The 16,117-nt window shown below is 36.4% G+C and overlaps 1 protein-coding gene and 2 long non-coding RNA genes across 3 annotated transcripts; 1 reads left to right on the plus strand and 2 right to left on the minus strand.

The window, feature by feature from the left end:
* Positions 1 to 563: 563 nt before the first annotated feature.
* LOC144640295 (uncharacterized) lies at positions 564 to 2,217 on the minus strand. The gene is made up of 2 exons (XM_078499474.1): positions 1,830 to 2,217; positions 564 to 1,183 (listed from the first exon to the last, which is right to left on the minus strand). Exons 1-2 carry the CDS (start codon positions 2,215 to 2,217, stop codon positions 564 to 566), a joined length of 1,008 nt encoding a protein of 335 aa, XP_078355600.1.
* A 4,743-nt stretch (positions 2,218 to 6,960) lies between these two features.
* Positions 6,961 to 8,442, minus strand: LOC144640293 (uncharacterized). The gene is made up of 2 exons (XR_013568327.1): positions 8,230 to 8,442; positions 6,961 to 7,435 (listed from the first exon to the last, which is right to left on the minus strand). It is a non-coding gene; the product is annotated as an uncharacterized LOC144640293 (long non-coding RNA).
* A 10-nt stretch (positions 8,443 to 8,452) lies between these two features.
* LOC144640294 (uncharacterized) lies at positions 8,453 to 11,524 on the plus strand. The gene is made up of 3 exons (XR_013568328.1): positions 8,453 to 8,773; positions 9,275 to 9,325; positions 10,838 to 11,524. It is a non-coding gene; the product is annotated as an uncharacterized LOC144640294 (long non-coding RNA).
* Positions 11,525 to 16,117: the final 4,593 nt, after the last annotated feature.

The raw sequence follows: 16,117 nt of genomic DNA on the forward strand, positions 1-16,117 counted from the left end.
CCATATCGTTACATCGGGAGTCTCTCGTTAAAGCTTTCCAACAAAATAATTTGTAAAGGGATATATACACAAAGGGTATAACATTGAAAGGAGGGAGGGGGCAACCTAACTTGATCAGCTGTAAGCACTGACAAGTAACACAATCAAAGTTTTGGTACTGATATAAGTGAAATACTGCCTGTTAAGGTGAGCATTGAATTAACACCTTTCTTTTTATTGTAATCATTAAATTGGTCAAAGGCTGCTTCCTACTGGTAGCCAAAAGATTATTTTTTGACAATTTCAGATGACAGATTTCACAACTTTTTTTTACTTCGGATATTATTATTAGTTATGTATCTGATTATGACAATCAATGGCTATGCAAGGTAGCTTAACGTTTTGCTAAGTGTTGCCGATTCCATTTTTTCAGCAAATTTACTTATCGTTAACGTTTTTCATTTTCATTCGTTAATTTATTCAGTCGCATTTATTTTATTTTATTATTGATGTATATATGTTTTTTCGTAAGATACTTGGTATATATGGTGGTGATTTATCCTTTTATTTGTTCTTTAGCCTCCTTACTGAGCCTGTGGAAGGTTTACGTCATTATTGACATTCGAGCAAGCTGGATTTCCTGGAAACAGACGGACGTCGGGTTCGCCAATATGACGGTGGTTAACGTCGGCTCCAAGAAAATCCTGCAGCTGCGCTACAGTTACTTGTTGAGTACGCGAGTCTACATCCTGGACATTGTTTCCAATCACTGCAAAACTCCTTGCATCGCCATCTGGGCGTACGCAACAACCAGCAGTCCACAGTGAATTAGGAATAGCTATTTTGACGAATGGATCTGTTGGATGATGAAGCCTGTTGACGGGTACGTTAACGTTTGGCTGTGGAGGGTTGTTCTCTTGCTGTTGAATTCTGGCCAAAGAAGTGCCGGTTAAAAGAAACAAAGTTCCAGCTGGCTGTCCTTGGTGTAGTCGTTTGCATGTTTCTCTAGCATATCGACGTATTCTACTTTCAAACTTGTACCACATGCCAGTGTTAAAAGCTGGCCGCTGCGGGACGCCGTTTGTGTATGTGTACGTGGAATCCCAGCGCTCCTGAGAACTCGAAAGAGTCTCTGCTGGGACTAAGTGACCTCTATGATATCGTTGATTCCGGTATATCGCTTTGCTTCCTTGATTGATGATACCTGTCAAAAATTTTAAACCTTCTGCTCATCACTTTCAAAATTATTAATGCTTTATTTCATGAAAGAGAGCTAAAAGCAAATGGTTGCATTTAATTTTGATAAAAAACAAATTGATGTCTGGAAAAAAGTTTATATAAGAGGCATAATTTTAAAACATATGCACAAGCAAATTGTTTTAGGTTACCACAAGTCTAATGTTCATTGTCTTTTTTGTTAAGGTCATATCGAACGTACTACCCCACGGCAGTCTTGTAACTTTTTGTTATGTAATATGTTTTTTTTTTTATGTGTTAAAGATCCAGTAATACAGGCAACGTTTTCTTTTAACTTGTCTTGCGACATTGTTGCATTGCAAATTGATTGCGCGTATTACCTCCAGTGTTAGCAGACATCAGTTCAACTTTGTACAGCATGTTGCCGCAACTTGCAATACGGGTGGAAATACCACAACAATACTAAACAACTTGCAATGCAACAATGCTGGGAGAAAAGTTGAAAGAAAATGTTATCCGTATTACAGTGCCTTTAGACGGAGTTTTACTCCCAGTAATGACCGACGAAAAACTCTAAAAACATCAACTCTCATGCAGGTTGAAACCTTTTACAATATGGGGATCTTATATTTGTGAAAAAGTGAATAAGTTACCTGGGGTTGGATACCACTCTTGGCGATATTGTTGTTGAAAAACTGATGTTAACTGTGTCAACACGTAGGCTGAAAACACCGCAATACCATAACCTTCATCGAACATCGTTGCGTAGTAGTGTTCCAGAGGACGCTGATTATTCACTGCTGGTGGTTGACAGATGTATCTTACATTCCGTAAATTACGGTTGCCAGTGCGCAGACCTACTGGTGGTTGTCCGCCTACAAAGTATTGTGTGTAGCATTCCTGGTAAGGATCATTTAAAGCATACACTGAACATCTACGGATCCCTGTGCCATCTTGATCGCAGAGTTCTTTCGTGTTGTTCTTATTGCCGAATGCAAGGCTCTTGTTACCTAGTTGACGAATAAAATGTAAAATAATCATTTTTGCTGAGCCGTTACCATTCCATTTTTATTTATTTAGATCAAACGAATCTTATCACCGTTAAAGGAGAAGTTCACTCCAGAATTGCCATTTATTTTATTTACGCCAATAAAATGTTTACACAAAGATATGTTATTCTCCAAAATTTCAGCGTCCAACGTTCGCTATAACCCTACGAAATCTTTTCCAAAACTCGACAACTGAACGCCGCCATCTTGGAGCTGGTAATGTATGCGTGACGTCAAAGAGCTCAGCCTGAAGTTTGGCGGGAAAATTTTAATAGTCGAAACTCCTTGTTTTTTGTATTTCTTGGAGCTCTGTTTAAGCAAAATGAAGCTGCACAAACAGGCATTTTGACAAACAAAAGCCACTACGAAGAACTGATGAGAAACAATTTTTTCAAGAATTTTGCCGATTGAATAGTTCATCCAATCGTGTGTTAGGGTGATAGATTACCTGACAATATGACAACCTAACCCTTTGAACCTCATTTTTAAGAAATTCAAAATATTTTTGCTTTGAGGGCGTGGATGGGGTGGTACCGATGCCATTAGAAGCACTTTGGAAGTTTACACCTGTAACAGTTTTCAGACAATATTTCCGAGTTACTTAACGACGACCATAAATCTCTAATTTTTTACTTCTATTCAAAAACCGAGAGATAATTAGAGTCGACACCTCTATTGAAACTATCAGAATTATGATTGCGATTTTAGGCAAATGAGAAAAAAATAGGTTATCTGCCCACTTCATTGACATAAACGAAACAAAGAAACGACCAAGCCCACATTATAGGCCTCTTAAATGACAGCAGGTTAAATTATATTGGATTTAGAGAACAGAGAAAACCATTTAAGCTATTAGATTTCAAGGGGAAGTGGAATTTTTTTAGAATGTTCATTTTCTGTCAGATTTCTATCTGCAATATGGTCCTGATAACCCCAAAAGGAAAACGATCTCAAAACTTTTTTTTTGTTTAACTGGGTCGAATATAATGTATATAAAGAAACGTATAATGAATATAAAGAAAATAAAGGTTAAAAAGTAACAATATCTCCAGTACAATCTACGCTATTGGAGACTCCCTGTTCTCTAAGAGCAATATAAGGTCGAATCCCGGCAAAATGTGTGGCGAAAATATCATTTAAACAATAATTTGCCAGATTTTAGCAAGGGTGAAGAAATTGAGACTCAATCATTGTAACCCTTAAAATTTTGAGTCTTTTTTTCAGTTCTAGAATAAATATTAGCGGAGCTCCCAGAGCGTAGCCCCATTCCTTAGAATTTTTGGTAAGCCATCGAGCCGAAAAAAATTGGTTATGACGTCAGCGTACGAGCGAACGTCCGTACAGACTCTCCGGGAGGGGGAGGGGAGTGCCAATGTAATCCTGACCAGAGGGGAGACAATGCATGCCATCCTCTTGTGATGTCAACGGCTGTCCAACGACTTACATTTTGTTATTGGGCATCAATGTTATGGTGAATTGACAGCTGTCAAAACAAGCTTTCCGCTGACCAGTATCACATGACCATATCGCGGGCTCAGATATAGAAGACATCGAGGTCGAATGTTTTTTTGAAGTTGACCGCTGACCAAGTAACTTTTCACCATTGAATCGCGGGCGCAAGTACTTTTCTGTGGTCATTTGCTCTTGAATTACATGAAGCGGAAAGTGAAATTGGGGAAGTGCGCTGGTTGCTGTCGGCTCGGCTAAATGAAATTTATAAGCTTATCAAGCTTATTTTGAACTTGTGGCGAACAGAATTTCACAAAGGAACTTGTGCCCAGTCTGCCCAGTCTGGTTTATACCAGGAGGGAGCGGTAAACTTAGGCCTGGGCTCCAGTGGGCGAATAAGGGCAAAAAAATCCGAGGTGTCTGGCAATCGTGACGTCACGAATCGGCTGGCCCGGGAAGTTTAAACTCAGGTAAACAAATGGTTTCCCCATGAGTGTTTTATGCGGTTATAATCAAACAAATCATAACAAAAATCATGAAAGGATCGTTGATATGCCGAATCTTATATACGAGTAAGCCTTTTAGGTTCAAATTTGGCTAAAACACATAGCCATGAAGTAATTAAAACAAAAAATTTCGTGATCGATCGATAGGGATCGTGATCAAAATGTTACGATGTTGCGCTATTTCAAGGCCGATATCTTTCAAACCCAAAGATATCCACCACGGAGAGAACGATATGATGTTGAAAAAATATAAAACTTTAAATGACCGAAAACATTAAATCGTTAAAAAGCTTTCTTAAAATGATCAGTGACTTTAATCACAGCTCACTGGGGGTAATGGCTGCGTAGTTTGCGTGATTGCCGCGAAAAAGCAAATGAAGAAATAGGCACAAAAATGATGAAAGCGCTTATAATGCAAACCCATAAGCCAAAACACGGCTTGTTAAGTCTACATTTGCCGTTGTGATTTGTCCAATATTTCTAAAAAATCCTTACAATAATCTAAAAAAAGTAAATCCACCGTACTCGGCGAGGAAAATCAAATTATTGCGGGAGGCTGACGCGAGCTTCCCTCGAAAACAAATATATTTACAAAAAGACATCGATCGACTTTATAAAGAGACGTAGGAAGTTTTCACAAGATCAGGAAGAACCTAAAAGATCCAATATGTTGAACTGGTAAGTGATTTAACCAATAAAACTTTTTTATAAGATATAGTATCCAACTATCCATACCATGCATGTGGGAGATCGATAAGCCACCGTACTCGTTTAAGCTGGTGCAGCCGTATAGTTAACGACAGAATTGCTCCCAGAGCCAATTTTTCAGAAAGTAGCTTCAGAAATAGAAGCACCATTTGCAATTCTTAAAGGCTACTAACACATGGACATGGTTTTAGACCAAAATTCGTCCTGTTTATTAAAAATTGTTCTCAAGCTGTTTCCTCGGGCGTCCGCATCGTTCAGTTCATCTCGGCTGCAAACTTCAAATATATTTTTTGACCGAAATGACAAGTATATTGAAGGCCGGCCCTAAATAATTTAACACGATTTAGGCAAACCTTGGTTTAACTTGAATATTTTACAGCAAACCCATTTAGAAGGTGCATAACAGCAGATAGAGGTAGAAGACAGAATTAGCTGCTTGTCAGAATACTTGGATGTAAACATATCTGTTTTGGTCATTTCACATCCATACTTGAGACTTTATTAGGATTTGACCCACTTTGTAACTTCTTTCATTCCTTGGGAAATTATCAACAATTCTTGTAATGCAGATTTATTATGCCTGGGGCCTTTCCAACTACATACTACAATAAAAATGTGCATGTTTTCATCATTTTTATGCACATTTGTTTATACCCATGGATATGTTATTGCCCAGGCATTATTGTAATGCAAACTAATTCAAAAAAGGATGGCCATAAACAAAAAGAAAGGCAAACTAGTCAACCAACTGAAAAAAATACAGTATCTACATAACAATGATGCTAAGGTTAGTGGGGTACAATTAAATTTGTATCATTATCATTGCTGTTAATATAATTTTATACTCAAACAAACTCACAAATCCCTGGGGTGTCCCATTTTGTGGGGGTAAGGTGCTCATTCTACCATGCCCCCCACCCCCTCTGCCAAAAAAATAAAATGATGATAACTAATAGTAATTAGACTGAGTGGTGTACAATTCAAATTAATCAGGCAAGTTATTTCAAAACGTAATTGATGCGCGAATGCCATAGGGGGTATCCAATTTGAAGTTGTTCAAATTGGTACCTGTAATTGGACACCCATATGATTATGCAACAAATAGGCACACGAAGAACCAATCAAAATCAAGAATATTGTTATAGATACGATAATAATAATAATTATAATAATAATTTTAGGCAAATAAAAATCTTTGTTCTCAGCCAACTCTTTCCCCTCATTGAAAATCTTTCTGTCCCTTGTATGTATTTATGTGTAATTGCCCACAAAACACAATAATTAAATAACTTCTTTCATTGAAGGGAAAACAAGCCCAGGGAAGAAAATGGCAGAAACTTTGCAAACTCAGAAAAAGAGACAAAAACATTGCAGTGAAACTGGAGAGAGTAATTTTTAATACAGTTTTCACAATGACATTTCAGCCCCGACCGGGTGACCGTGCAACTGGCCCACATAGTGGGGAATTTGATCAGACATTTTGAAAAAAGTCAAATACCCGGGGGTTTGCCGGGAAGGGGGGGGGGGGCATGATCTCACTTGGAATTGACTGATACATAAATGCAAAATAATGCCTTTTGTGACAACGTATCACCCAGGGGTTAAACATTTTACACAAATACTGATGCAACACTGGGGTCTCATCCAAAATCAGCCACTGCTGAAAACAATTTACAAAACGTCTCCGATTTTATCATACAAAAGAGGTAAATCACTCAAAGACAAACTTGTCAGAGCAAAACTTTAAAGGCTTGTGCATCGCTAAAGTGAAACCACAATAGGGGAGTCTGTGTAAGCCTGTCAATGCCTTTTTCAAACGATTTACAAGCGAGAGCCACTTTTCTACAGAAGAAAGGCAAAGGTAACAAATGTTGCAAATTCTGTTACATATTTTTAATTAGAAAAATGCTCTAATCCATGAATGTCATAGAAAGTGATAATATATTTAAATGTTTAACAATAGATCTTGGAAGGGAGTGATCCCCTGGAGCAACAGGACAAGAGGAAGAAATTATCTTGCTCAGGTGGTAAACCTGTGATCTTGCTTTGAATATATTTGTAAAACCAGAAACTTTACTCCAAAATTATTTTCATATTTACTTTCAAGACATAATTGACAAGCATTTTAATACATAATATCAAATTATCTGAACTTTTCCAGCAAGCATTGTTGAATGTACTGGATGAAGATGTTGAGGTTGACAGGCCTAGGGCTTGACACTAACTTTTAAACTCACTGGTTTACTGGCTAGTGACATGTCAGATTTTACTAGCCAAAAGTAATTTTTCACTATTCAGACATATTGATTTCTATCAAGAACAGTTGACTTTTCCGAGTTTTTCACTACCCAAATGGCTAGTAGGAATGCTAAACCTGGTAGCCCAAACCTAAATTTTAGTAGTCTTTGGCTAGTTGGCTACTGTTAGTCTCAAGCCCTGGGTTGATAAGAAACATATCAGGGAAATGTGGTTGCCAGTTGACTTTCCCTTGCTTTTTATCTGTGAAGAGAACAGGGAACTGGGAACATCCTCCAAGAATGTCGTGTCCTGTAGGAGGAGCAGAAGAAGGTTAGCATTATTGCAAAAAATAGTCGAAGGTCTAGATCTCATGATGTAAATTAATGCAATGTAAATTTGTCCAAAGATTTGTGAAAAACATCAATTTAAAACATTTAATTTGGGTGAAAACATTAATTTTTGGTCTATTATCATACCTTGAAGGAAGTGTACAATGTGCAATAGAAGGATGCACAAACATTTGTGGGACTAATTCAATGAAGTCGATCACCAGGTCAGTACCTGGCCAAATAAAACTTCAGACAAAATATTAAACTTATATTTTCCACACTTAGCAGCAATACAATTCAAGAAAATCATATTAACTCAAGCAGCTACTAGGAATTTGCAAGCTTAGCACAACAGTCAAAATAAGTAATTCAGAAGCTTATTAAAATCATTGAATAGTTCCCAGTAAAAATGAGTAGCCTGTGACCCCCTTATTTAATCATATTTGTGATAATATTCTTGTTTTCTGTAAGTTTTTACAGAACAGTTTGAGCAGAAGTTCATCAAGACGATCAAAGATCGACCTCCAAATGGACTGATCATTTTTACTGTTGATTATACGGAGCTATTTTTAAGTACAATGTTTTCTTGTGTGTATAATCTTTTCTGAGACCAAGTTTTACATCCCTTCACGTTACCGATCACAGAAAAAAAGGAATTTTACCGTGCGAATAACTAGAATCTACCTCCACAATTTTCACTCGCAAGGCTAGGCCCGAAATGCTTTGAAATGCAGTTTTTGCATCATTTAATGGTAAAAATTAAATTCCACCTACCTCTAAAGAAAGAACGAAAACAGCTACATGTGTTGACCGAAACACGACACCATTTGAAGCTGGAATGAGTAGAAAAACAGCTTGAACCAGTGTTATCTTACATTGGCTACGCCGCCATTTTCGAAAATTTTTTAGCGTTTCCACGCTTCGATGGCCGTGACGTCACGATTGCCCAAGACCTCGGGACAACCGAGCTGACGAGTTTACCGCTCCCTCCTGGTTTATACCTAAACTTTCGTGAAACAGCAAGGTTAACAGCAGAATTTTGAATATGGTTCAGAGTCAAAAGGCAGGAAACAAACTCACAACATGCCGATTTACCAAGCGTACGAATGAGTTCACGATCACCGAGAGTCTCCGCAATTGAAAAGCACACGACAGTTTATTACAGATAAATTATTTCTGGATGTATTCCTCGTTTATCCCGGGATAGCAGCCAAAGAAAAACAGATTGTGACCGATCGAAATGGACGTAAATCTTCCAAGCTACTTGTTGAGTTTAAAGCAAAGACGGTCAAAGACAAAATCCCTTTACGAAACCAAGGTAAGCTAAGCTTATGTATTATTGATGTTCCTTTTTTAACAGATTAGAAAAGTTTCTGTTATTTAGATTAACAAGCATTCAATGTATTAGCACTCAGTCGTTCGTGTAACTAAATCACCGTAATTAAATCACCGAAGTAGGAGGAACACAGCACTTTAAAACGTTGGAAAGAGCAAATTTCCAGTTACACTACAAGATCAAAATTTACATGTGCATTTGCAAATTTGTGTTTTTGACCCTGAAATAAAAAAAAAGTTTAAAAAGGGCCTGTCTGCAATGAGGAGAATATCATTTAAAGCAAATTTAAAATACATGTACATTTAAATGTACATCAAGGTTTATGAGGTTAATTGAGTGACAGGTATTTATGGAGGTTGTAAGAGGCAGTTTGAGTTTATCATTAATTTTATATAAGCAAATCTGTTGCATTTCTAAAACTTGCTATATTAGGATTTCCCTACCTTTTATGGGTTTTTGATATGGTGTACATTTTGTTTTTAGTGAGGGAAAACAGGAATTCAAGGGGTGCAGTTTATGTCTGTGATGATGAAGGTAAGCATTAGATTAGTGTCAGTTTATATATACCTTTATTTCTCTAAATGCTCTGTAACAGAGTTTAGTTTTTGTGAATCTACATCAGTGCATGAAACTTGTTTTTTAAGTGTAAAATGTTGGGGTTTAAGAAATGATAGGTGTTTCAACTGCTTGGTAAGTTTATGTTTCCTTAAAATCGTGGTTCTATTGAGGAATTTAATATACACAACTTACATGTAACAGCACATGTAAATAAACATACAAAATGTAATGTTTTCATTGTTCAAGAAAAGAGGGGATGGGGGAGGGATAGGAGGGCAAAAAACCCAACAATTTACTGGAATACTTGTAATTATTTTGTGGGAGAAGTGCAAATTGACCTGTTCAAATTCCGCTTGTTAATAGCTAACCTTAATATCTACATGTAAGCTCAAACCCTAACTTGACATAAATTGTCTTGTTGTGGTACTAGGCGAATATAGAAATAGAATTTTAACTCAGCTGAAATTTCACATGAAAACAAAGAGTTAGTAAACTTTTAGAGCTGCTAAGGCCAGAAAAGCCAGTTGGGCTTGTTGATGAGCCAGCGTAGTGTTTTCTTAGCTACATCGCTAAGAAAGGGGAGAATATGTAAGCTTTCATGGAATTAATCACAGTGCTTTCAACAGCACCTGTCAGAGAGCAATATAAGAGTCTTAAGACACCTCATTTAATAGGGAAATCATGAATTTTAGCCAGTGATTCACCCCGAAACACCCACCAAAGCTCATTCATGTGCCAGGTCTTATTGATAGCACTATTTATGCTTTCAGTAGGTCAAAGGATTTTTTTGGTTCTGAACATACCGTAAATGATCTAGTAAACGCCCACTCTCAAATAAATGCCTTGTATCTAATAAACGCCTCCCCTGAAGTGTAAAGTTTGTATTAGACGCCCCCCTCTTATAAACGCCCCGTGTCTAGTAGACGCCCCCCTCCAAGAATCATCTAAAAAACCAAGGAAATGCTCCATAGAGTAAAATCACGCAATATAGTTAGTTTCTTGCTTGACTCGGACATCGAAGAGGCCAACAACGCCAACATGGTTGACCCCGATGACGATGAAAACGTCCATATCGAACTATGAACGACATCTCTAGGCTTTGCATTAGCGCAGATTAGATTAGTCTGCTACACACCAACTCTGTTTTGTATCTCTCTCCGCGAGTAAACTATGCATCCTATTTGTTTTGTTGACGTTGTTGCAGTTAAAGTGAAATAAACACCTCTCTCTTGTTAACGCCTTATATCTATTTAATGCCTTCCCTATGACCCCTAAAATTTAATAGACGCCCCGGGCGTTTATTAGATCATTTAGTACGGTATCCCCCAACACAGTCCCTGGCCCAGGCAAAAATTGGAAAAATATCTCTCTTTTTTTATGTATCTGCAGAGTGTTCTAAACAATTTAAGCTAATTTAAAATTATAAACATTCATTTGATGCCATTGAATGATCATCAACAAATCTTATGTCTTTTTTGCCTTTTTCAGGGTCAACACGAGTAGCAGAATTTCCACAGAGTTGCAGACACAGAAAGAGATAAATGAACAATCAGATTATTATATTTATATATTCTTCATTGCATGTACAAATAACACTTGTGTACATGTACTGTGTGTAGAATACAATTTATATATAAGGACAGGTGTAATTTTAAAGTTAATGAAATAAAGCCAGATAAGGTACAATCATGTACATAAAAAATCATCCTGCTACCTAAACATTTGATTCCCAGTGCCCACACTACAAAGAACAGTAATTATGATAATGAGATACACATTTCATCAATCTCTTAATGCATGGTAAAATGGCATGGTAAAATTTTTGCCAAGCAATCTATACCTGAGTTTAGAACTAACAAACAGTATTTATGCCTCTCCAGAATTTTTGCTAAGTTTACATGTAGTAAGGCAAAGGGCAAAGGGACTCATATAAAGGAAAAAGGTGTTATCGTTTTGGGGGACCCTATTTGGCAGAATGACAGAATATCAATATTTTGCTTGCCACTACCTTTTACTCCAGTTTGCTAGCAGAAAGCTGTTATTTTTGGTGTTAGGCAATAATAAGACTGTCATCGTCACCATTCCATCGTATAGGCCCCCTATTTGGGGGGGGGGGGGTGGGTAAGCAACATGCAAAACTTTCCAGTTGTATGCTATGTGCAGCTGTAACATACCAGTTATGATGAGGGTATGGATATTTTCAAGAGCAAACCTTTCTTTGTTCTTGGTTAACTTTGAGAGTTGCGAGTATATCTTTAGAAGGTTATGCGTAGACTACTAATGATATTGTTGATTGATCAATTTTTTAACTCTTATTTGGTGTTGTTCATGGTAAAAAGGGATACATATCATCATCCTCTCTTGATATCATATATAAAGAAAATAACATGAATATAAAAATCAGTCTAAAAAATTATAAAGGTGAAATAACTGGGGAGCTCCGCTTTTAGGCTTGCCTAAATCTATATATTAGCTATTTACATTTTATCACTCAATCCTAGGGGAACCGTACTGTATATAATGTGGAAATTATTAGATCGGAAGCGATGGAAAAAATTAGGAATTCACCACCATCGAAACGATGAAGTGCTGTGAAGTCTCATAAAAATTCAAAACAAGGAGCTATTCATTTTAGAATCAATTGAGTCAATTGATTTCGTCGAGATAAAAGCACGTGAGGAAAATCTGGAGTGTATAAAGACAAGTTAAGAGCAAACGAAAGCAGGACAAGCTTATTTTTGATCGTCATTAATCAACAGACAAGGAAACCGATGGAAAGGTGGAATCTCTAAGGAGATTCTGAGCAAGTGCATTTTCTTCAACTTGCTTGGGACATTGTTTATCAGTATAGGAACAAATAAATTCCATAACGTCTTTCCTTGGTCAACCTATTCGAAGTTACAAACGAACACATGTAAGCTGAACGAACTAAAAGAAAAACTCAACGGTTTAGTAATTATTTTAATTTTCCAAGAAAATGCTTGTGTAAAGTTGACCAGAAATTTTCTGATTGCTTCCAGTGTGAAAAAGATTGCCTACTGAATCACTCGGACATGGTGATTCCCAGACACCTTGAAAATAAAAGGGTATAAACTTAACCACTCGAAATACGCTGGTCTTTGATGAGATTACGGAAATTTCAATTTCAATTCCTGATAAGGAAAACGATTACATCAATGTTTTAATTTAATTTAGTCGAAATCTAATGTATGTAACTGAGAAACCAAAGCGTATAATTCGACAGAACGAAAATAATAAAAAAATAAAGATGGCTATAATTTGTTCAACAAAATTTAAGCCACTGAAAACTGCCTGTTCCCTAAGAGCCTTTAGATCGGATCCCGACACTATGAATGGCGAAAGTTGTGTTTTTTAACTGATGTCAATAGGGAAGATGAGATCGAGACTCAGTCATTGTTATCCTTAAAATTTCCCGTCTTTTTAGTATCAGTTCTCACTTAAGCTTTTGGATATTTCCCAGTTATCAGTCAACCCCAGGCAAACCGAATTCTTATATTCATTTGAATTTCATTACTTCGGAAATGATAAGCATTGTCATAAGCATTTTGCTACAAATGTCCAATCCTTTTTAAGTTAAAAATAGAAAAAGTAAAATTAAAAAACAACCTTTAACCCTTGTAAAGACGCTTAAAATGGAACACAAAGCGCGATTCGCATTGTTCGCACTTCAATCAACTTCGTTAAGACGAATTTCGTCAAGTCAAGAAATCTGGAGTGTATCCAGTTGAAGCCATCTTAACGTCAAATGGAAGCACGTAAAACTTTGATCGACTTTTAATTAACAGACAAGAAAAACCGAGGAAAGGTATAATCTCTAGGGAGATTCTGAAAAAGCATATATATATTTTTAATTCTTCAACTTGTTTTTACATGTTGATGGCTCATAATATCAGTAAAATGAATTCCATCTTGTCTTTCCTTGGTCAACTTATATTCGAAATGAAAACGAACACATGCAAGCCGCTGGACGAACTTAAACACGAACTCGACCGTTCAGTAAATAATTCGGAATTTCTAAGGAGCTTCTAAGAAAGCGCATTTTCCTTCAATTTTCTTTTCCAATTTTGGTTGAAATAACGAAAATATCAGTTTTGCTAAGATTGAAGAAACAAAGCGCAGACCACCTAGGCGTCTTGATATTAAATTGGGAAAGGTTTAACTTTCTTGGACTTCGAGAAAGCGTATTTATATCTTATTGATAATCACAAACGCGAACAAAATTTAAGCTAGACATATTAAATAGACTGTTATTATTGTTTTTTTGTTTTACAACAAAGTGGAGAATTTAAAGTGAGATTCAAATTTGACAATTAATGGAGTTTTTTGGATTTACTGTTTCAGTCTCTGCTTATTCATGTTGTCTTTCCTTGGTCAATACCCTGGTCTCTTGAAAGAATTTTGGTTTATGTTAAAATAACGAAAATGTCATTTGTTAAAATTAAAGAACCAAAGCGCAGACCGTCAAGGCATCTTGATATGAAATGGAGCAGGTTTAACAGTTCGTCTTCGAGAATGTAATTGATAATGACAAACGACAAACAAAATTTAAGATTTTTTTTTCTTGCTTTACAGCGAAGTTAAGAATTTAAAGTGAGATTCAAATTTGACAATGAAGTTTTTTGGATTCACCGTTTTTCGGCTGATTCTGGATGTCGCATTGACGAAAAGTTCGCATCGTTAAAACTAAAGAAAACAAAGCATAGGCGTCTAAATGTCAAATGGGAGCAGGTTAAACTTTGTTTTTTAATAGACACGACATTTTAAGTTATCAGATTTCACGGAAAGGCGGAATTTCTAAGGAGCTGCTAAGAAAGCGCATTTTCTTTCAATTTTCCTTTCCAATTTTGGTTGAAATAACGAAAATATCAATTTTGTTAAGATTAAAGAAACAAAGCGCAGACCACCTAGAGTAGGCGTCTTGATATCAAATTGGGAAAGGTTTAACCTTCTTCGACTTCGAGAAAGCGTATTTAAAATCTAATTGATAATCACAAACGACGAACAAAATTTAAGATAGTCATATTATTGTTTTTTGTTTTTTTTACAAAAAGTGGAGAATTTAAAGTGAGATTCAAATTTGATAATGGAGTTTTTGGGATTCACCGTTTCTGGGCTGATTCTGGATGTCGGATTGACGAAAAGTTCACATCGTTAACCTTAAAGAAAAAAAGCACAGACCACAAAGCCCATGCTATAGGCGTCTAAACTAAATGTCAAATGAGAGCAGGTTAAACTTTGTTATTAAAAGACAAGTCATTTAAAGGTATTAGATTTCAGGAAAGGTGGACTTTCTAAGGAGCATCTGTAAGAACATATTTTCTTTCAATTTTCTTCTTCAATATTCAACTTGCTTTTCATTAGCTTAAATTTCAGTAATGGAAAATAAATTCTGTCACCTCCTTTTCAGGAAAAAGGGTTTGAAATCTTATAAAAAATGACAAACGAACTTAACACGAATAATGCTTTCCGAACGACTGTTATGATTGTTTTATTTTTAAACAAAATGAACGCTTTAAACTGAAATGTAAATTTTACATTTCTAATTCTCTGCCGAGTTAAATGGATAAACCAATTTACACGGGATCTATCTTCGATAAAATATCGTGATACTCGAGTAATTCATTCAGTTTAGACATCGAAATATCTGTTCTGTTTATTTAGGGGCATAGTTATTTTTGACAATTTGTTTAAAAAAAAGCATTCAACATAACATAAGTAAAGACAAGAAAACTCTTGAGTGTTCACTTCTATCTCAGTTTAGAGCCAGTTTTTCCAGACGATCTTCACTTCTATCTTAAGAAACATTTTCCAGACGAACAACTACAACTAGGATTTTATCAGACTAAATACAAAGGCAAATTTAGCTTACCAGACTGGTTATAACCAAGCACATGTTACAAGCAGCGACAATACTCTACAACAAGGTTACTTCTCATAAGCACGCGCAGACTTAAATCGAACACAATTGCATGTCACTGTAATTTTGTTCAACACTCCACTTCAAGTCTATACATGTTTCGTAATTTAAAGTGACCTGAGCAGAATGGCTTGAAATTGTTGACATCTTGAAGTGATAATCCACAGCAATCATCATTTTGTTGAAGTGGTTCTAATAAACGAGACAGACAAATCTGACGGAATTTGAATTAGCCGTTTTAATTGAATGGTCAGTCCTCAATCCTTCCGCATAACGCATTGCCTTTAATGGTAACAGTACAGCCTATCGATCGATATCGATTTTTAGTTCCTAAAGTCAAAAAATCATCGAAATGTTTCATCGAAATTTGCCGAAGCGTTAGTCGTATCTATTCTAAGCATCTAACCTTAGCACTCATGCCCACTTATTCGTCGTTTCCCGATAGCTCGCCGGCCCACTTCTGAGCCCAGAACTTTCCACAAGAAACTTAGAATTCTTCTGTACAAGCTAGAAACCATCTCCGAGTATTACAGAATCGACAATACTGAGATTCTACTTCAGTATATCGCCAAATTGCCTTGTAGAACGGCGTGACACATTAGTAACCCACGAAAAAGAAGAGAGCCAATCAGGAACAGGCCTGTGTTTTCAAAACAAAAACATTGAACGGCTGCAAAGGTAAATGGGTGATAGTGGGCGTTTACGGCTAAACAAATATAAAACGAACAAAACCTGCAAAAGGCTGAATATTAAAATAACTTTACTTACTATTTGCCATTACCGAGAACTAGTCAGACCACTAAACGGAAACGCATAAAAGTTATGTAACA

This window comes from Oculina patagonica, unplaced genomic scaffold, assembly GCF_052425735.1.
Source record: "Oculina patagonica isolate OP01 unplaced genomic scaffold, crgOcupat unplaced24, whole genome shotgun sequence".
Lineage (NCBI taxonomy): Eukaryota > Metazoa > Cnidaria > Anthozoa > Scleractinia > Oculinidae > Oculina > Oculina patagonica.

Excerpts from the sequence above, each read along its gene's own strand:
- LOC144640295 (XM_078499474.1), bottom strand. The coding sequence starts at position 2,217 with ATGATTATTTTACATTTTATTCGTCAACTAGGTAACAAGAGCCTTGCA. Across the intron at positions 1,184-1,829 it reads AGAGTGGTATCCAACCCCAG|GTATCATCAATCAAGGAAGC; the intron begins GTAACTTATTCA and ends AATTTTTGACAG.